Source organism: Rhinolophus ferrumequinum, chromosome 16 (genome assembly GCF_004115265.2).
Source record: "Rhinolophus ferrumequinum isolate MPI-CBG mRhiFer1 chromosome 16, mRhiFer1_v1.p, whole genome shotgun sequence".
NCBI lineage: Eukaryota > Metazoa > Chordata > Mammalia > Chiroptera > Rhinolophidae > Rhinolophus > Rhinolophus ferrumequinum.
The window spans coordinates 52,223,438-52,246,238 of record NC_046299.1 but is presented as its reverse complement, the minus strand read 5'-3'; the positions used below and the strand labels follow the sequence as shown (position 1 = coordinate 52,246,238).

The following is a 22,801-nucleotide window of genomic DNA, read 5'->3' as shown; positions in this document are numbered from 1 at the left end:
ATGAATGTTGCCCTATGGAAGTTCACTGTAAGGGATTTGATTGCTAGTTACTATCACCTTAACTTTCTATTTATTTTTTACTTATTAAATTTATTGGGGTGACATTGGTTAGTAAAATTACATAGGTTCCAAGTGTACATTTCTATAATACATCATCTGTATGTTGCACTGTCTGTTCACCACCCAGAGTCAGTTCTCCTTCCATGACCATATATTACCTTTCTATTTTTAACAACTGCTGCAAATAATATAGGTCAGTAAGTAGGTTATTTAGTAATTCAAAGCCATTAACATCATTTGGTGCAGATTTGAATACAAATGTCCATAAATAACCAACTGGTAAACAGTCATTAGAGACAGAAAAAGGGCTGTCCATGCTGTAGAGGGATGGTATCTAGTTTGGTTTTGCAGCACATGTTGCAGCCCTATGACCAAATGTCCTTCTCCTTAGTGGCTGAGCCACAATTAAATACTTGCGCTATAGGAAATTCTCTTTTCAAGGTAATAAGCTTGTATTTTTCTTTTTTTAAATCTTTTCTAATCAATTAGCATGCTACTTGGGGAAACTGTTCTATCGCTACTTCACACCATGTACAGAAATAAATTCAATAAATTAAAGATTTAAATACAAAACATAAGACCATAAAAGTCTCAGATATCATCTTTCATTAATCAGAATGGCAGTGACTGAAAAGATTGATAAGTAGTGCATGCACAGGGGTGGGAAACTGTCATGCATACATTGCTGGCAGTGAAAACTAGTCTTTCCTAGTGGACATTGGAGCAATACATATCACAATTTTTAATGTGTGTGTTCTTTGATTTCATAATTCCACTCCCAGGAATTTATATTAAGGAGATGATTAAATAGTGAAAAAGAATTAGTGTACAAGGATGTTTACAACAGCAGTGTTTATAAATAGTAAGATTTGGAAACAACCTAAACGAGTATCACTTGGAGACTGGTAAATTATACAATGGAACACTCTGCAGCTATTGAAAAGATGTAGTATAGCTATATGTATTTCTTCAGAGAAAAGTAAACAACTTACTATTAAATAACACATAAGCTGAAAAAAAACTATGCAATATAATCGTAACTTTTGTTTAAAAAGTATCTATCTATATAAACTTATCTTAATATGTAAACAGGCTTAAAAATAGTCTATGTGACTATATATATTCGCACAACTGTGAATAGTTTTATTTATGAGGTAGGGTGAAAAAAGAGGGCATTACGGGAGCTTTGACTTTTTAATTTATATACTTCCCTAAAATTTGAATTTTTCTAATAAACATATCACTCTATAATGACAAAAAAAAATCACTTTCCCTTTTTGAAAAACAAAACAAAACAGCTTTTATCTTAAAAATAAAACATTTCCTTTACACTAAATCCTAAATGGCATATAACCCTTCTCGCTTTCTTATGGGTCAATCTCCTAATACCTGGAGGAATTTTGTCACCCTTCAGCTCAGGGCTGTATTTTTAGCTCTTAGTCTCGTTTGGCTGCTTAATCCTCCCTTGTTGGCATTTCAGCTATTTATATTGCTGTAAAAGAACTGATAATTTTGTTTTACACTTTATAAACATTAAAATAACAAAGATGTTAATATACATATTTATATTTGCAAAAACATAACTAAAGCATGGAGGCTTAGAAAAGTCAGACAATAAATTCTTCTGTCCAAATTCAACGAGTCACAATAGTCAATTTTGTATAAAAAGTGTAAGTGCTGGGTGGTGAACACACAATATAATTTATAGATGATGTGATACAGAATTGCACACCTGAAATCTATGTAATTTTACTAACAATTGTCACCCCAATAAATTAAAAAAAAAAAAAAAGTGTAAGTGATTTTCAGGGGTTTTTTTTATAGTTTTAAAGTAATTAATTACCCTTTTTTTTGTTCCCATCTGTATAATCTCTCTTCTCTCAATTTAACCAGAAGAGAAGATATGCCTACAGTATAACAAAACAAGCTACAAAATATAAAACAAAAACAAAAAAATCAGCCATTATTTAGTATATCCTAGAAAGAGTAAAGTTTGGAGGAGTGAGCACTGTACTTTAAATGGAATATGGTCGAACTGCAACACTTAAAAAAGGACTGATTAGGACAGCGAAGGGACCAGAGTTCTGTGATGAGGAACTGAAAATGCTGATGGTGGTGGGAAAGGGACGATGATAATTGAAAGCATTTTTTTTTTCCTATAGCTCCACAGTGTAGAACTAGTATCAATAGATAGAAGTAACAGGGAGGTAGATTCTGGCTTTACATTTTTACCAGATTATTTCTAAAGGTTCATTACAAGATAATGAAAATGCTGAAAAGCACATTTTAATATTAAAAGCAAAGTCTTGGCCCCACTGCATACATGGTGCCATGAACCCACAGGGAACAAGAGGGAAGAATGATAAAGAAGGCAGCAGGCTACCTTTCCAGTACATTGCAGGTGCTGTCCCGGCACGGAGAGCGAGGTCACAAACATGGTAAAGCAGCGAAGCAAGAACACAGTACCCATCAGACTACAGAGCCTTCGCAGAAGTATTGACCTGTGAACAGAGCGACCAAACGGGGAGATGATCAGAAGAAAACAAACCCAAATACCCCAGCCATCCAATGTTTACTTAAAGGGAAAGCAAGCGGGAAAACCGCTCGACTCTTTGAAGAGGACAGAAATTTAAATAGCCACATGTGGCTAGCACTTGCCATGCTGGACAGTGCAGACCTCAGAGCGTCACAGAACATGATAAGAAAATATGGCTGAGAGAAAGCAAGAGTAGACTCTTGTAAAAGAGAAGACTTGTGCCTAGTCTGACTCAACTTAGTGCTAGTCCTATTACTCATATATTGCTCATAAGTTATGTACTTAATGAGAGATATAAAGTTAAACGCGTGATTCTAGGGAATTTTTTGCTTACTAATAACACTGTAAATTCCTTCATGATAGCAGCTACCTAATGAATGTTCTCTAACCTCTCCTAACTTCAACTTAAGCTATAAAACACTAAGTTTTTTTAATACTAAGTTTTACATTAAGTATATCTCTAACACAAATTTTGAACTGCATTGTGACATCACTTACACTGTTGTATTATTTTTAAAAATGTCTTAAACCAAAACAGACTGTAAGATTCTTAAGTACTGGGACTATGCTTTACACATTTTCAAAATGCTCCCCCCAACCCTCAAAAAAAGCACTGGACGCAAAGTTAGGTATACTTCAAACTTTAGTGTGTACACCTGGGATGGAGCGTGGAATTCTGCATTTTAATAAGAGCCCAGGTGATTCTAATGAAAGCGGCACAAAGACCACATTTTGACACTTTCTTTCTCTAATTTAAACATCAAAATTTGCATTTAACTGGCGACTGCTATGATTTGCTAACCAGGGTTTCCTATAAACTCGTGTTTTGAAGAGTGGATAAATTCAAATCCATAGCGTTTTGTAAGACAAACTTAAACCAGAAAGCAGCAGTTTTTTAAAACTACGTCTGGTTTCAAGCAACCCAGTTAAAAATATTGCTGCAAACAGGAGAGAATGAAGTGCAATATGGCCTAAAAGTGTGACAGGAATAGCAAACATCAACCTTTCTCTTCACCTTCAAAGCCCTGAAATAATTGCTACTTAGGACCCAAAGCTCGTCACTGTGGTTTCCCTCAAGCTCCCTGTGGGAAGAAAGGATCGAAAAATCAAGAAAGTGGCCCTGTTCCTCTTCAGCATCCAAAGACGAAGAAGAGCAGATCCACAAACTTTCTAGTTCTTTAAGTTTTTCTTCAGTATGCCTTATGTTTTACTTAAATCAAGTAATTTTACCTCATTAACATAGGAAAAGAGCGTCACTTTATGCTTCTCTTTTTTTAAATGAGAAAAAAATTTTCCCTTTATATTTCTTGGTGAACATGCCAAAGCAGCATGTTCCCTATTCAGCAATTTCCTGTACCATCTGAAGTAAACCACACTGACGAGGCATGTATGGTCTGTGCAAAATAATCTCTTTTTCAATGGGCCTCCTCCAAGCAGAGAAGTTTCTTCTATCCAAACATGTGACCACAGACTGTCCTTGGAGTAGTTTCTATCCTTCTACATAACAGGACATTGTTTTTGTTTCTTAAGAAAAATAAGGCTAGAATGTCAAAGGTTAGCCCATGACCGATCACTGCTATCTGTGATCTTTCCCTGCAGATATTCTGAATGTTCAGAATATTACTGAATATGTAGCTGTCACCTCAGGCTGACTTTTGTTGACCAAACCTCCAACATTGTCCTTTGTCAATAACTACCATGTCATAATGACTAGAGAAGGAAATTAACAAGGAAACTGCAAAGGGAGAAACAAGTTTGATGACCTTTAACACAATCAAAACACTTTCAGTCTTTTAATGGAATAAGTGAGGTACCTGTGCTTGTGAAGAAGAAGAACCAGGAGCCAAATATAGCACAGAATCATGCCACATACTTCTGTCATGGCAAAGGCCCATGGGATTCTAGGAACACTAAAACAGAAAAAAATTACATATTGGGCTGACAAGAAGTATATGTACATAAGTGACGCCATTCTTTTCAATAAGATACTCTTCTATCAGTGACTTTAAAATTGTTTTCTATAACTTCTACCTCTTTTAGGAGATGATATGTGGAGAATCTAAGGGAAACAACTATTTCATAAGGTACCCTATTAACCAGATCCTCTTGTCTGTGATTCCCAGTCAGAGTTCTCAGCAGAGAAGTAACGGCCCTTTTCTCCCTCCCTATAGCATGGCAGACCTGGATCTAGGACTGCCCACAAAAGACAGCGGAAAAAAGGCTCACTTCTTGCATGATGTGCTTATTTCAGAATCCACACAAGCAGGGCTTGACCTTAACTCCTATTTTTAATATAGAATAGTTCCCCTTACCCATGGGGTACACGTTCCAAGAACCCCAGTGGATGCCTGAAATCATAGCCAGTACCAAACCCTATATATGCTATGTGTTTTCCCTTATATACGTACCTCTGATAAAGTTTAATTTATAAATTAGGCTCAGTAAGAGATTAACAGTAATAACCAATAATAAAATAGAACAATTATAACAATATACTGTAATAAAGTTAGGCGAATGTGGTCTCTCTCGTGCGGTGTCTTATTGTACTGTTCTCACCCTTCTTGTGATGATGTGAGATGCTAAAATGCCTCCGTGATGAGATGAAGTGAGGTGAATGGGACATTGTTAAATAAGGGTCACTTGCACACAAGCCCTGTGATACTGCTGATACTGCAACAGCCGATCTGATAACTGAGACGGCTACTAAGTGACTAATGGGCAGGGAGCGTACACAGCGTGATATGCTGGGCAAAGGGAGGACTCTTGTCCAGGGCGGGACTCCTCTTATGCATTTTTAATCTATTGCTGACTTATTTATCTGGCATCACTGGGGAAAGATTAGTTCACATAACAGAAATGTTCAGATAAAAGATTCTTTTAAATGACTTGTAAAAATTCAAACTTTTAAAATAAACATATAAAAAACAAATATATATGTATGTATATGTATTTATATGAATTTTTATGTATTTAAAATAGTTTTACAATGTTTATGATGAAAATAAGTTTTCTGCCCTACCCCCAACCTAAACTTAATTCTTGCTCCCCAGAGGTGATCACTTTCACTTTTCTGTTTTATTTGACATATTTTTTAGTCACACACCACACACAAACATATACATACATTCTCTCTCTCCCATGCTCTCAATATTATTTCACAATTTTGTTTAGTTTGTAAATATTATTCATAGCTGAGTCAGAGAACAGTGATTAAAGCCCCTTCTTGTACAACTTCTAATAATTCTCTGGAGCTAATAAAGAACTTTTTTTTTCTTTTTAGTTTGCTCTGTTTCTTGTGTGCCTATCACCAATTCATCTCCAAATTATTCTATCAATTTCAATTTTTTTCTTCAGGGGAAGCTCTCCCAGAGCTCTTCTTCTTGTCCACCCTAGAATGGTTGCCATTTTCTAGTTCTCCTGCATGGCTATTTGTTGGAATAAAACTGAACCCTCATCTTGGAAATTCCTCTTTTCTACAATGGATTCTCTTCTTCCTGAATCTCACGTTCTCCCCTTTCTCAGTTTACTCCTTAGTTTTGATGGTGTATATTATATCCTCCAGCTGTTTTCTGTGAAAGAGGGGCTAGAGTTTTTAATGTCAGATTTATTTGAGGTTTATTTACAAGCAGAAAAATTCACCCTTTTTAGCTATACAATTCAATGAGTTTTGAAAAACCTATTCAGTCATGTAACCACCACAATAAAGACATAGAACATTTCCATCACTCCAGAAAGTTCCCTTGTGCCCCTTTGTAGTCAATCCCCTCCCTCACTTCCAGCTCTGGGACAACCACTGATCTCTGATGTCCATCCCTTACAGGTTTGCCTTTTCTGGAAGGACACATAAATGCACTCACATAGTGTCTGTCCAGATACCTTTTGTATCTGACTATTTTCATTCAGCATGGGTATGTTTCAGATTGATCCATGTTACTGCATGCATAATTCTTTATCTGCAGTTACTTTATCCATTCACTGGTTGATGGACATTTTGGGCAACTTTCAGTTTGGAGTGATTATGAATAAGTGCCACATACAGGTCTTTGCATGGACATATGTTTTCATTTCTCTTGGGTAAACACCTAGGAGTGAAAGTGTTTAGTCTTTTGTTAAATGTGCATTTAAAATGTTCAGAAATGATCAAACTGTTTTCACAGCAGTTGTGTCATTTTGCATTTCTACCAGCAATGTGTGATGGCATCAGTAGCTCTGAAGCCTCATCAGGCCGTGTTACTATCTTTTTTTTTTTTTTTTTTTTCTTTTTAGCAATTCTATAGGTGTGGGCTGGAGAATAAATTTTTGAGACTTGCCAATTTAAAAATATCCTTGGGTTTAAACCTTGTATCTAATTGGTAGTTTGCCTGGACAGAGAATTCTAGGTTAGAATGTTAAAGGCATTGTTCCATTGTCTTCTAGCTTCCACTGTTGCCAAGAAGTTTGATGCTATTTGAATTTCCAGTCTTTGTATGTTACCTGTCTTGTCTCCTAAGAAGTTTTTAGGATCTTCTGTCTGTATCCAGTGTTCTGAAATTTTTCGTTTCTTGTACTGGGTGCTCAGTGGGCCCTTTCAGTCTGGAAAGTCACATCCTTTGGTTCTGAGACATTTCCTTGTATTATATCTTAGATGACATTTTCCCCTTCATTTTTTTCTACGTATTCTTTATAGAAGTCCGGTTTAGTCCCTGTGAGACCAACTGGATTGATCTTACCTTTTCTCCTCTACATTTCATCTCTATTCTACATGCTAGGCAATTTCATCGACTCTATGTTCAATTATCCTGCTGGATTTTAAATTTCTACTTTCATTTTTTTTTTTCCAAAAGCTTTTTTTCTCTGTATTTCCCCTGTTACTGTCTTATAGCATGCAACATCTCTTATCTGTGAGAATATGGTGGTTGTTTTTTTTTGAAGTATTGCTCTCCCTTTTCTGTTTTTCCCAGTTTGTTTTTTCTGTTTGTATTGGTCTCTTTTCCTCAAATGTCTGGTGATTCTGGACTAACCATTCATATTTGACAGTGAAGTACTAAAACCCAAAACAAACCACAACACTGCGGCTCTGTGTGCACGGACTGAGCCTGTCAAGTTGTGGGTTTCGCTGACTGAGCACATCTGTTTTATGAGCCAGGGCTACGTGTATCTCTCCTACCACAGTATCTACAGTTCTTTTCTCTTGTGCAGGTTTTCCAAGGAGAGGAATCTGTTCTCCTGCTGGGAGGACTGGGGTTGGGGGGGAGTGGGGATGGAAAATAAGTCTGTTTAAGTAATGGAGCTGGAAGTCTCAGTGATCAATCGGTAGATTTACAGTTAATCCTGGAAACATATTAAAAAACATACACCTTTGTTCTCATGGGGGCCCAGTGTCCAGAGTCCAGAGTCTATCACATTCAGCTCCTCTGGAGGACACACCACCTGTCTTCCGGCAGAGTAGAGCATGTCTAAAAACTTCTTCAACTCCAACCAACTCTCTCATATTTAGCTCCTGTCTGTACCTGGTCTTGAGAGATGCTTGGTGCTTCTCTGAGAGTTAGAGTTTTTCTGGAGCTCTGCAGTACAAATAAACTCACCTCTTAGGCACTGCCAGTCCCCACTCCCAATCTCACAAGAGGTACTTAGCTTTCCACTTTCCAAATTTTCATTATTATCAGTATTTTTGTCTTCATGGGATTATAGGGTACCCCCCCCGCCCCTTTTTATTGTCCTTTTAGCGGAGTATTGTGAGAAAACTGTCAAATGAGTATTCAATATCTCGTATTTACGATGCCTTTTTTTTAAAGATAGAATTTAATTTTCTTTGGTAATTCAGAGGCATCACTGATTAATACGTTGAACATGGTAATGACCTCAAGGATTACTGAGAAATGAAAGACAGTGAACCTCCAGATTGATGTGATTTTTCCATTACTTACATTTGCTTTCTATAGTTTTTCTGCTTCCTCCCTTGCTATTATGGTTATCAGCTATCCCTCTCATTGTTGTAAGGGGGCCTGCCTCTAGAAACATCCCTCTTTCTTTCTACTTTTCTGTTTATGTTGTGCCGAAGCTCTTGGAATTTTGTCAAATAAGCTTCAGAGGCAAACTCTGAAACAAAGATCAGTGGGAAAGTGATTAGGAGTGTTCCCAAGGGAAAACCACAGGGCAATGGGGAAGTGACAGGAAGGCAAGGAAGTGAGGCAAAGGGGGGACATCAAGCACAGCCCCATGGGACCTCAGGCAAGGGGCACTTTGGCTCAGTCCTGTGGGGAGTTTGGGAGACAGTGTAGGTCCAGCCTAAAAGCTGTCCCAATTAGGGTGAAGAGAAATGAAATATTTATACCCCACCTCACCAGTCTTTGGTTAAGGGTTGCTGCCGGAGCAATGTCAATTTCCAAGCATGTTTGGTTCTCTTTTCAAGCAGGCAAAGTGGGTTCCAGCAGCCCAAGAGCAGCTCCCCAACAAAGACATATTTGTGGAGGTTGGGAGTATCAATGTGCAAGAAAATAGAAAACAGATCTGAGGGGATATAGGAAGTACACTGACAGCACCTGCTACCATTATCTTGTGAATAAAGTTTAGATACTAAGAGCGTGGAGATTTGCAGTAGGTGGCATTGTAGTGTTAGGTAAAATTTGGTTTCAAATCCCTGTTGTTAACTGAAAACATATGTCTGCACAAAACTTTGTACACTAATGTTTATAGCAGCAGTAGTAGTAGCCAAAAAGTAGATACAACTCAAACATTAATCACCTGATGAATGGATAAAGAAACTGCAGTATATCCATGCAATGGAATATTACTCTGTAATAAAAAGGAATGAAATACTTATATATACCACTATGTGGATGAATCTTGAAAGCATTATGCTAAATTAAACAAGCAAGAAACATAGAAAAAGGCCACATACTGTATGATTCTATTTACATGAAATGTCCAGAATAGGCAAATCCATAGAAACAGAAAATAGATGAGTGCTTGCCAGCATCTGAAGAAAGAAGGGAATGGGGTGTGACTGATAATGGAGTTTCTTTTGGGGGCGATGAAAATGTTCTGGAATTAATGGTGATGGCTGCACAACTTCGTAAATATACTAAAAACCACTGAATTGTACACTTTAAATTAAAATCCTCATTGTACTTCCAGACCATTTTCCCCTCTTTTCTCCCATTATGCCTTGCTATAATCATCTACAGACCCTTCGCATCCATTCTCTCATTTCCTGAAGATTCTAGTTTCTGCTTCACTTGTCACTCTCTCCAAAACTTCTCCTCCTGTTGTAATTTGTGTTTTTCACGTCACTTTTCTTTTAACTTCTCCTCCTATGACCTTGTCTTTTACTCTACTTCAGTCACCCATACCCATGGTTATAACCTGGATCTTGTCATTATCAAGATTATTCTTCATAATCTCAATGTCAAGAATCCTATACTAACCAATACCCCTTGTTTTTCCAGCTTATTCCTTCTAGTACTCCAACTTCAACAATTCTGAAACCTAAAACCCACTGCTCTTATAACATTTTCACTTTCTTTGACCTACCTCATATCCTCACATCCGTCCTTATCCACCCGAGTCCATGGTCAGTCATTATAATCACTCCCTTGTCCTTTTTTCCTTCATCGTACCACCTAGGAAAACTTCAGCCCTGCCTGAATCCAATTTCCCATCTATTCCGTACTTGTATCTGAGGCTGGTAAAACACATGGTGCCAACATGACTACGGAGCCAACATGACTACCAAGCCCACAGAGGCCGTTAGTGCTGCCCCTGTATCACACAAGTCTATCCCTCTCCTCAATGACTATTTTACACTTCATCCTTTCTCCTCAAAGCTCCAACCTTCTCTCCATTCTAATTCTGTTTGAAGAGAAAATCATAACAATCAGAAAAGCATTTCCTCATGCTCCACCATTACATCTAGCAACCTTCTACCTCGATTTCCATCTTTTCTACCTTCCTCTGTGTGGATGAACAGTCCATGTGCGTAAGACGAGCCTTTTCCACCCACTAGAACCCATCCCTTTTCATATACTCAAGGACATGACATGACTCCAACAACTGTACCCTCTCTTTCCTCTAACATCATCCCCCTCCCTCAAAATCCGGTCATTCCTATCATCAATCTAACAAATCAGCTGTAATATAGCCCAGCCAAAAGAAAACGCTGGTAACTCCATATCCTTTTCTCCTCTCTCCAACCCGCAGCTTCACTTCTCCGCTGCCCTTAAAGGAAAACTTGTAAGACTTGACTGTTTGCAATTTCTCTCTTCCCGTTCTCTTTCTCTCCCTTATCATTTCTTTGCTCATTTTTTTTTTAATTTGAAAAATTCTGATCATACCAAAAGAAAAGTTGAAAAAATAAACACTACATTCTTCACCTAAAGCTATCAATTGTTTACAATAATTAACATTTTCCACATTTCTTTCATTTCACTTTCTATAAATATCTACATACACATACACATATATTCTTTTGGAGGAGACTGAACCCTCGAAAAGTAACTTGCAGACATTATAACACACCTCCCCTAAATACTTTGACATGTATCTAAGAACAAGGATATCTTCGTCATAACCTGATACACTACTACACCCAGAAAAGAGTAACACTGCTTTAGTGTTACACTACATCAGTTAATATGCAGTCCATATTTGAATTTTCCCAACTGTCCCCAAAATGTCTTTTATAGCAGTATTTTTTTTTCCTTGATAGAGGATCTAATTAAATTTCATGCATTGCTCTTGGTTATGTCTCTTCAATTTTACTTACAATTCCTCCTTGCCTGGCTTTTGTCTGCCATGATACTGACATTTTTGGAGTCTAAATCAGCTGTCTTGTAGAATGTACCATGCTCTGGATTTGTCTCATAATTTCCTTATGATTAGATTTAGGATGTATTTTGGGGAAGGCAAGAGTATTACATAAGTGATTAGTGAATTGGATGTGATCAGATCACATCCAATGCTCCTAACATCAGTTTATCTCATTGTGATGATACCTTTGATTATTTGGTTAAAATGACACATGTAAAGGTCATTGTACATGTGTCATTTACAATGACACATGCCATTGTAAAGGTACCTTATTCTCCCGTAATTAAGTATAGTATGTGAGATAATACTTTCAGATCATGTGATTATCTTGCTCCCCAATGGCCTTTCCCCTAATAGATTCTGCATCCACTAATTTTAGCATCCACTTGCCTGAATCAATTATTACATTGGAGGTTGCAAAATAGTCAGGAATAGCCATCCACATTTCTTTGCTGGTATTATTCTTGAAGAACTTTCCCTCTCACCGCACTACTTTTTGCTTGTTTTGTTTGTTACTATGGCTTCATAGATTCTTTTTCTTACTCGACATAGTATAATCCATTGCCATCACTATTCTTTTTGATGTTCAAATTGTCCTAATTTGATCAGTGGAAGCACCTTCAAACCAGTTCCTATGTGTTTTTGACATGTTTCCATTGGTTTTGTGTGCTTCCTTGCTTTATAGCACAAGATCTGCTTCAGGCTCATTTCTCACTTTCCTTGTCCCAGACTTAAAATCAGCCATTTCTCTACGGAGCCTTGGTCTGGGGTTCTTTTTAGTGGGAATTGGTATTTAAAACCATCATCTGGATGCTCATGGTGCTCATGCTACTGAGTTTTCCTTGCAAATCATTTCTTACCACTTTGTAGAAATATTCCTCATTCTTTTTTATGATTAAACAGTGATTAAACAGTACCGTATTGTATAGTTGTACAATAGTATATTCGACTAGTTTTCCATGGATAAGCATTTAGATAATTTCCAATATTTATAATTATTAGAAATAATGTCACAAATAACTTTGTGCATATGTTGTTTCATATTTGTGGAGATATACCTTTAGGTAAATTCCAGTACATCTCACATTCTCTCTTGAACCCATTACAATCAGGCTTTTGCCCTTATTGACTTTTGTCAAGGTCAGTGATGACCAACATGTTGCTAAATCCAATTGTCAATTATCCTCAACTTACTTGGACCTTCAGCAGCACTTAACACAGCTAGTTATTAGTTATTCCTACCTTCTTAAATTGCTTCTTTAACTTAGCTTCCAGGATACCACTCTCTCTCTCTGCCCTGACAGTCACAGTCTTGTTTGCTAGCTTTGCCTTACTTCTCTGACCTCTAAATATTATAATGTTCTTGGGATCAATTTTCAATCTTCTTCTTTTCCCTTCTTACTCCCTAGTAGACTTTACCTAATATCATGGCTTTACCTATGCTGGTAACTGCAAAATCAGCCTAGAGTTCTCCGAATTCCAATTCATCTTCCCATTTCTTACTTGCTATTTGATTTGTTGTAAAAGATATCTCAAACTTGACATGCCTAAAACCAAACCCTTATTTTCTCTCCAAGTCAGCTCCTTCCACAGTCTTTCCACTTTTGTAAAGGGCAACGCCATCCTTCCAGATGCTCAGGTCAAAAATCTTGGGATAATCCTTGACATCTCTCTTTCACTTATACCTTACATACAAATTCATCAGCAAATCTTGTTGGCTGTTCTCGATCTCTCTCTCTCTCTCTCTCTCTCTATATATATATATATATATATATATATATATATATATACACACATATGGTAGAAATGGTGTGAGATGGTGTGGAGAATATATATATATATATATATATATATATATATATACACATACATATATTCTTTCACACCATCTCTACCACTACTATCATCCAATCGACCTCCTTTTTGTCTAGATGAATACAATAATTTCTCTGCTTTCCCACTTCCACCCCAAGGAAGAATTATATTCTTAATATAACAGTGAGAGGGACATTTTAAAATGGAAATTAGTGTACTCTACTCTTCTCCTAAATACTTCCCAATGGCTTCCCTTTTCACTCAAAATGAAAACCAAAGTCTTTACAACCGTCCAGTCCCTACACAATCTGGGTTCCTGTCTCCTCTCAGAACTCATCTGCAACTGTTCTCCCCATCTCTCACTCGCTATTCCTTAAACATGTTAAGCCCACGACCCGTTCTGGATTTTTGCACCCTACTGTTTCCTCTGCTAGAATACTCTTTCCCAGATACCCACATGCTTTCTTCCTTACTTCCTTGGAGGCTTCATTTACAGTCGAGAAAACTATATAGAAGAGGAAAGGACATATAGGGATGTAACAGCTTTCATTCAATTCTCCTAATTTTAGTACCACCCTTTCATTTGCAATTCATTTCCAGAGCTTTGAGAAATCTGAAACGTAGATTGGGTTTGTTCTCAGTTTTCCCGACTATTGTTTCAGAATTAGGTTATTTCAGGTCTGCTAGTTGCCACTCAGCCATCTGCTTCCAAACTTCTAAAAATGTATAACTGTTTTCTCCTCTCTTATCTGCTCCATCCTGTGGGCTTACAAGTTAAAACAAACAAACATTAAAAACCTCTTTACTATGCTTTCACTCAAGGTTTGAGAGGGGACAAAGTGTGATATGTATGTCATTCTGCCATCTTAATGTGGACATTTTAATCCATTTCATTTAAACAAGCACAGATCGTAAGGCACTTTTAAAAGGGTAAAACCTTTTATAAAAATAAACGAGAAAGCACTACAAACTTTAAAAAGATTTTTAAAGATCACCAGTGTCAAAACAGTTTTGAGGTTTGTTCTAGTCTTATTTTTCATATACATATACTATATTCTTTATCACACATTGGGTAGTTCATGAAAACAACAGAGTGCTATCGATGAAACAGTTTGTACTATTTGTGATAAGTCCAAGTTATTTGGTGATACAGGAGACCTCCCCATATTTTTGGAAAAGTAGAACCCTGACATCATTAAAAAAAAAAAAGTAATGAAATTCCATTTATTACAAACAACGTTCCAGGAAACCCCTTTAAAATCTGAAGTGCTCAGGGAGCTATAATATAGCTATAGAAAACTAAATTAAGCAATGGTCTTTCCCACTTACCTAGGCTTAAGCTCTAATTTACTCTAAGAGAAAGAGCCAATTTCAAAGCATATCTTTCTATACCACCAGATAAAGCAAATGGAAAGTATATATTAACCAAACCAACAATAATAAACAATTATCATAAATATATTTTTATCATTGCTGTTATAGCAATCTCCTACAAATTTGGCAACGAGAAACATAACTTACCTGTCTAAGAATATATCCGGGAGTGGTGGATACGTCTGCATGTCAGGCACTCGCTCGTGGACTATAACCATAATGAAAGATGTAAACCCAAAGACTATAAAAACATACACACAACTCAGTATGGTCTTCCAGTACTCTGGGTCCAACCTTCGAATAGAATGTTTGTTTTTCCCATTCATGTACTGGTACTGATCAGAATTCAAATCAGCGATGGGTCCATCACAGTCATGTGAAGGCTCCCCATTACAGAGCCACTCTGCACTCTGAAGAGCACTGATGAAAGGGGTCATGGAACTCATGGGACTGTCACTGTTGTAGCCCATCTCTTCTAAAACATCAATGTGTATTTTCTGCAGTTTTCGGACCGAGAGCATTAACCTTTTAATGTCCCCTAAGACTTTGATTTCCAGAGGAGGAGACCGGAGATCATATTCAGTCAGCGTTAGCAATGTGATTCCATCAAGTCGGTGTTTATTGCATAAAATGTCCACATATTCAAAGAAGCCTTCATCCTTCAGCCAAACAGCTACATGCTTGGTAGTCCAGCGGCGAATGCAGAGTTGACTAGGACCGGCCATTTCTTCTTCCAGGGTCTGTTAAGGGAAAACAGGAAAACAAAACAAAAACTTCAGTGTGTCCTAACAACTCCTTTGAAGATCACACACAAACACACCAGAAACAGCACTTTGCTGATGCTGCCCTATTGGCTTCTACACAAGAGTAAAAGAAACAAAAATTATTCACTAATGAGAGGTTCTCAATAGATTAACATTCTAATAATTTTATGCATATAACCCAAATAGCAGAAAGGCAAATGACCATTTTCATAAAACGTTATTTTATAAATGGCTTTTCCACACCACAGCAGCCGTAACTTAGATAAAGCCTACTTTTGAGAACAATGGAGAAAAATCCCATTTTAATACTTTTCATAAAATGAGATATATAAAACGATTTGTTACATGTAAAAAACAAATTAAATTTTGGAAATCTTCATGTTCATGAAGTATCTCCTCCTCCTCCAAAAAAGAAAAAAAAACACAAAGGCAGATAGATAACAAATTTGAGGAAACCCCTTAGATTAAGTATATTTCTATGGACTATACAAATAACAATTTCGATAACAGATATAAAACCTTTAAACTAGATCTAAATATCTATAAATATCTTAATAGCTCAATTCTTTCTATACTTTGAATATTCCATTATAGAACTGAAAAAGGAATTTCCTTCTTAAACTATCATTGAGATTTTAGTTATAAAAAATTTAAAACAAAACTGTCATTTCAATGTACCATAAATTTGAGGACCCAAACTTTATATTGTAATTATAAAAGGCTAATAATGTACTGTTTCAAAAAGTACTAATAATTTTTACTACTTTGATCCCACACAGCACTGTGTATGCTCCTTTTCCATTTTAAAACTTTCAGTAACTTGGGTCAATACCAGGTTTATAAACTTTCAGGAGAAAAAGGTCTACATAGAAAAAACCTGTTTCCCTGGATAGATACCTAGGAGTGGAATTGCTGAAGGAGGTTATCACTTTATGAGGGGTATACATGAAAAATGTCTAACTATTACAGTGTTTCGTACACATGAAACAAACAACAAAAAAAAGTGGAAAAAAGAAAAAACCTATTGCCCTCTAGTACTTTCTCAACTACTAAAGCCTGTGGGTTTTCTGACATTTCCCAGCTCTCTAAAGACCATATTTCTTTCCTTCCAAGATGATTTAAAAATATATATATATATGTATATTAGGCAAACTTTAAAGCATTTTTTTAAAAATAAAGAATATAACGAACACCCATGTGCCCACTACCCACCTTGAAAAAAAAAATCAAACAGTTCTGATACAATATTCTGTTTCTTAATCTGGGTATTAATTCTACAGGTATGTTCATTTTGTGAAAATTCATCAAGCTATACACGAAGTGTGCTCAAAACATACGGTGCATGTTTAAATAAAAAAAATTATTACAGTAAAAGATACATTGAATCGATTCAAAACATTTAACTTTCATGGTCATTTTGACTTTGGGGAAGAGCTCAAAGTTACATGGCACCAGATCTGGTGAATAAGGTGGATGAGGACACAGCATAATGTTTCTGACAGAAACTGCTGTACCAGAAGTGCTGTGTGACACGGAGCCTTTCCATTGTGATCAAAAAATATGGTGAATGCTGCTGCCGAGGGCCATCCAACAGAAAGGCAGGGATCTTCAATATGGGAAGCAGCGCATCAAACCTCAGTAACAGTGTGTAATAAGTTTCAACTTATTCGGTACAGTCAGTAGGATGTGAACTACAGTTGAGAGAAGGTACGTTTTAAAGTGTGCCATACATCATCCTCCATCATGACAACACTCCATGTCACACATTGCTTCCGGTACGGCAATTTCTGTCAAATAAAAAACATTACGGTGTGTTCTCATCCATTTATTCACCAGATCTGGCACCGTGTGACTTCTGGCTCTTCCCCAAAGTCCAAATGATTCAGGACATAAAGGCAGCCATGACAGCGCAATTAAACACGAAAGAGGACTTCCAGAACTGCTTCAGAAAGTGGCAAGAATGATGGGATAAGTGTGTTCGAAGTGAGGAGTATTTTGAGGAAGGTTAATGGTGATGGGTCTTTTACTGTAATAAAGTTTTTTATTTAAACATTCACAGTATTGTTTGGTCACACCTTGTACTTATGATCTACACTTTTCTCTACATATGTTAAACTTTATTTTAAAAGTGTGATTTCAAAAGCAAAACATCAATACAGCGAATGTCCTTCTCTGATAGCATCCCCTGCGTCTCCTCCCAGATGTAGTAATTCCTGATTTTAGTGTTTACCATTCCCTTATAGTATGTATTTTGCCTATGAAAAACCTTCTCTGCTTCCTTAGACCGAGGAAAGTAAAAAGCTGCTACTGCTCTGCATTCTTCCCCTGTCCCCACAAACTCTTGCCGTGAAGATTTATAATCACTTGAAAAACGCACATGCTTAACTACATGAGTACCACTTACACCATTAAAAACATTCAGCAAATAAGAAATACGCTCATAAAATATTTGTTTCTTAATTACTAAAAAGCAATCCTAGTTTTTGGAAGCCTTAAATCATATTTTGTTTCCAAACAGTTTTTAATGTTATAAATATACAATAGCTTTCAGTCTTAGAAAAGTAAGAGCACATCCATCTATAACTTATCTGTAAAAAAAACCAAACAAACAAAAAAACTAATCTGTATGTTTTAAAAGGCTAATTCTTATATACTGTGGAGCCACAGAAACTTACTCAGGTCTTCTATTTAGCTACAGCATATCATCACCATCCCAAAAGCCAAAAAATTACGATTTATTCACTTTTCTAACACATGCAATTTATACACACTGATATATATTATTGATTACATAAATAAATATATATATGAAATTCCGTTAAAATATGATTTTGCTATGTTTTAGTTCATATACATAGCCAAATGGTTTCACCCTATCTACCACATACATATCTTTCCCCCAAGGTATACTCTGAATAAATTACTTCATCCTTGAATAGCCCAAGCACATGCTACAAATTCTGCAGTAGTTATGATGTAGCACATCCAAGAAGCTCCTCTCATACAAAACGTATCCTCTGTTACTTTATTTCTATTTTGCTACTTTTCTCCTTCCTTCAATAGCTTACCACCAATGGGTTCCAAGTCACACCCATCCTTCTGGCATTATTCTTCAGTACAGTTTGATATTGCGAACTGCTCAGAATGATCTTCTCTTTTTTGGTCTTATATCACCAGGTCTTTACACCCTCAACCAGGCTAACAAACAGGCTTTGATGGTGGTGTTTCAGCTGCTAGAAATTATGAGTTATCATACAAGGAAGCCTCCTCCAAGTCTGTGAGCCTGCTGTGGCAATGCCCTAAAAACATGACGCATTCCACTGCTGTGCTTCCTCAGGTCAGGGCATGTCCTGTAATTGTATGCTCCTACACACGGTTAGGTGCCCATAATTAGTTAACGCTGGGAAAACCTGCACTACAGAGGTATATTAAAAGATGATAGAAGGCGTTAGGGCCAATTTACTATTTATGTTATGCCATAGGAACTACAGTGAACAGGAGATTTTGAACGAAGAATATGACAGATAGAGGTTTCATACAAATCTATAAATGAAGAAATTAGGTGAGTAAATGTTTAAGAACACTTTCAGCTTTAACCAATAATTAGTATGAATCAATTATCAGTTAAAGGGATTTCTGCTTCTGACCAAGATGTAATAAGAGGGACCAGATTTACCCTCCCATCTCAAACAACCCAAAACAGACAAAATACTTGTACATGGGGGGAAAAAAGAGTTTCAAGACGCTGGGCATCAGACAATAAAGAAGCTCCCTGAGAGACAGGAAATAAGGTGAGCCCTACTGCCCCAGCTTACTGCTTTGAATGTTTCTTGGCCCTCAGTGGCACAGGATGGAAAATGGATGAGGACTGGCCGACTTGCTAAGCTGAGGAGACAGAGCTGAGAGTCTGCGGAGATCGAGGTGGCTAGTGTTCATGGGATAGAATCCTGGAGAGCAGAAAGATGCATAGACAGCAAACTTGTCATGGACTAAATGTTTGTGTCCCCACCAGAAATTTGTATGTAGAGGATGGTATTAACCTCCAGTGGGATGGTATTAGGAGGTGACTAAGTCATGAAGGCAGAACCCTCATGAATGGAATCAGTGCCCTTATAAGAGATAACCCAGAGAGTTCTCTCACCCCTTCTGCCCTGTGAAGACATAGTGAGAAGATGGCCATTTATGAACCAGGAAGTGGGCCTTCACTAGACACCGAATCTGCTGGCACTTTGATCTTGGACTTCTTATCCTCGAGAACTGTGAGAAATACATGTGTATTGTTTAAATGTGGTATTTTTGTTATAGTAGCCCAAACGGACTAAGATGGAACTCCAGAGATCTGCCTCCAGAGGGTCTCCTTTGGATATGCAGCTCAATGGTGATTAGTGCACATATGTCAGGAAACCAAATAAGACTAAAAAAGAACCACCCAGAAAGATTAGAGAGAATAGTGCCCAGTAGTCACACAAGGCCAATAAAAGTGCCTACCCCAAACAGCCAGACGGAAAAAAAAAAAATCTCATGATTCACGGGGCATTGAGCAGAGTACACAGGAAGATCTTGCCATAGTAGTAGGGCAACATTAACCCTCAAGCAGTAATTCTCAATGGGGGTAGGGGGACGAATTTGCTCCCCCTCAAATATTTGGCAATTTCTGGAGACATTTTTGGTTGCCATAACTGGGGAGTCATCTAAAGAGTACAGAGGCTAGGGATGCAGTTAAACATTCTACAATGTACAGGGCAGCCCCTGACAACAAACAATTATCTGACCCAAAATGCTATAGTGCTGATACTGAGAAACACTGTACTAGACTAACCATGTCTCTCCTTCGGCCCAGCAAATCTTAAAAGCAAGACCCAAAAGGACCAAATTGTCTGTAAGTAATTTAAACTACATCCCACAACAAAGCTCAAGAATATTAGTAGGAATACAAAAGTATTCAGCACCTAACAGGTTGTTTATAATGTCTGGCATCTAATCAAAGATAAGCAGGCATGCAAAGAAGTATGAAATTTCACCTATAACGAGTACAAAATCAACCAACTGAAATAGACCCAGAACTGACACACATAACAGAATTAGCAGACAAGGAAATTAACACAATTATGAAAAGCATATTACATATGTTCAAAAAGTTAAATAGAGGCATGGACACATAAAAAAAGATCTAACTGAAGATTCTACAGACTCAATTACAATATATGTAATGAAAAACACACTGGATGGGATCTATACCTGATTAGACATTGTGGAAGATGAAAATAATGAGCTCAAAGACACAACAATAGAAACTCTTCAAAATGAAACACAGAAGAGAATTTTAAAATATGAAGATATTATTTAGCCTTTAAACGGAACTTGAAGAGCTAAGTGAAATACGCCAGACACAAAAGGACAAATGTTGTATGATTCAGTTAGATGAGGTACCCAGAGTAGTCCAATTCATAGATACAGGAAGTAGAACGGTGATTTCCAGGGACTTGGGGTAAGAAACAATGGGGAGTTCTTGTTTAATAGGTATGGTGTTTCCATTTGTGATAATGAGAAAGTTCTAAAACTGGATAGCGGTGATAGTTGCACAACAATGTGAATGTACTTAATGCCACTGAATTGCACACTTAAAAATGGTTAAAATGATAAGTTTGTTTTGTATATTTTGCCGTAATAAAAAAAAAATGAAAAGAACATCAGTGAGAGGTGGGACGGCTTCAAACAGCTTAAGAGGTATAACTGTAGTCTCCAAAGGATGAGGGAGAGGACAAGAAAGAAAAAAACTGAAGTAACATGACCAAAAATTTTTCCAAATTTGGTGAAAACTATAAACACACATATCCAAAAAGCTTATTCAACACCAAACATAAGAAACACAAAGAAAACTATACCAAGCCATATCATAATCAAATCGCTCAAAACCAGTGACAATGAGAAAAACCTTAAAAGCAAAAAGAGAAAATAGACACATTATGTACACAGAAACAAAGATAAGAATGATAGCAGATGTCTCACTGGGAACAATGCAATCTAGAAGACAGTGAAACAACCTCTTTAAAGTACTGAAAGAAAAAAAAAAGTCATAGTTGCATTTCATATGGTTGCATTTTCTATGCCTGGTGAATTATCTTTTAATAACAAAGGTAAAATAAATACTCTTTTAGACACACAAAAACTGAACAATTTCATCACCAGCAGACCTGCACTACCAGAAATGTTAAAAGGAAATCCTTAAGGAAGAAAGAAAATGCAACCATGTGAAAATGTGAATCTACCCAAAGCACTGAAGAACACTAGAAATGGTAGCTATATGAGTAAATACATAAGTAAAATACATGTCAATAATAGCATGAAACTTGGGAGAAATGGACTATTCAAATAACACTCTTTCAAAAAAGGAAGGAATATTTCTGAAGTCAATCCATGAAGCCAGTATTATCCTGATACCAAAACCAGACAAAGACATTATAAGAAAATAAAACTGTAGCCTGCTAGTCAAGAACACAGATGCAAAAATTTTAAACAAATCAAATGAAATCCAACAATATTTTAAAAGGACAATACATCAAAACCAAGGGGTGTCTATCCCAGGAATGCAAAGTTGGTTTAACACTTAAATAATTCACCATATTAACAAGTTAAAACTGGGAAACATGATCATCTCAAAACACACAAAAAAGTACTCAAGAAAACCCAATATTCATTCCTGATAAAAAATTCTCAGCAAACTAGAAATAGAAACTTCATCAACTCCAAAAAGGGCATCTTTGAAAAACCTATAGCTAACATCATACTTAATGATGACTAAAATCAGGTAAGACTGCCCGTTATCACCATTTCTAGAAGACATTGGACATTCTGGCCAGTAGAATAAGGGAAGAAGAAATAAAAGGCATATAGATTAGAAAGGAAGAAGTAAAACTGTGTTTGCAGATAATATGATCACTGATGTAGAATATTCAAAAGAATCTACGCAAAAAAACCCCAAACCATTAGAAGTAATAATTTAGAAAGATTGATGGATATAAGATCAACATATAAAACTCAATCTTCTTTTTTTAGTTTTAGGTGTACACCACAGTCATTCAACATGTATATACCTAAAGAAGTGATCACCATGATAAGTCCAGCACCCATCTGACACCGTACCACGCTATCGCAATATTATTGACTATATTTCTAATGCTGTATAATACATCCCCAACACTTGTTTTATACCTGGAAATGTGAACCTTGTATTCCCCTTCACCTTCCCCCCTTTTTTAATTTTTCATGACAGTTGATATTCAATATTATTTTATATTAATTTCAGGTGTACAGCATAGTGCTTAGAAATATACTTTAAGAAGTGACCCCCTGACTAATCTAGTACCCACCTGGCACTGTATATACTTGTTACCATATTACTGACTATATTCCCTATGCTTTACTTTACTTCCCCATGACTATTTTGTAACTATCAATTTATATT

The 22,801-nt window shown here is 36.7% G+C and overlaps 1 protein-coding gene across 6 annotated transcripts in view; it reads right to left on the bottom strand.

Annotated features, from left to right (window-relative positions):
• The window catches only part of SAMD8 (sterile alpha motif domain containing 8), a 52,964-nt gene that overhangs the window by 10,021 nt on the left and 20,142 nt on the right, over window positions 1-22,801 (bottom strand). For 4 of the 6 annotated variants that reach the window (XM_033130582.1, XM_033130578.1, XM_033130577.1 and 1 more), the window contains 3 exons: window positions 14,720-15,312; window positions 4,411-4,506; window positions 2,444-2,561 (listed from right to left, as the gene is read on the bottom strand). In XM_033130582.1, coding sequence (XP_032986473.1) covers window positions 2,444-2,561; window positions 4,411-4,506; window positions 14,720-15,312 — 807 coding nt within the window. Of the gene's footprint in view, window positions 1-2,443; window positions 2,562-4,410; window positions 4,507-14,719; window positions 15,313-19,151; window positions 19,254-22,801 lie in introns of those variants that run through there. The other 2 variants (XM_033130581.1, XM_033130579.1) reach the window with 2 other exon arrangements.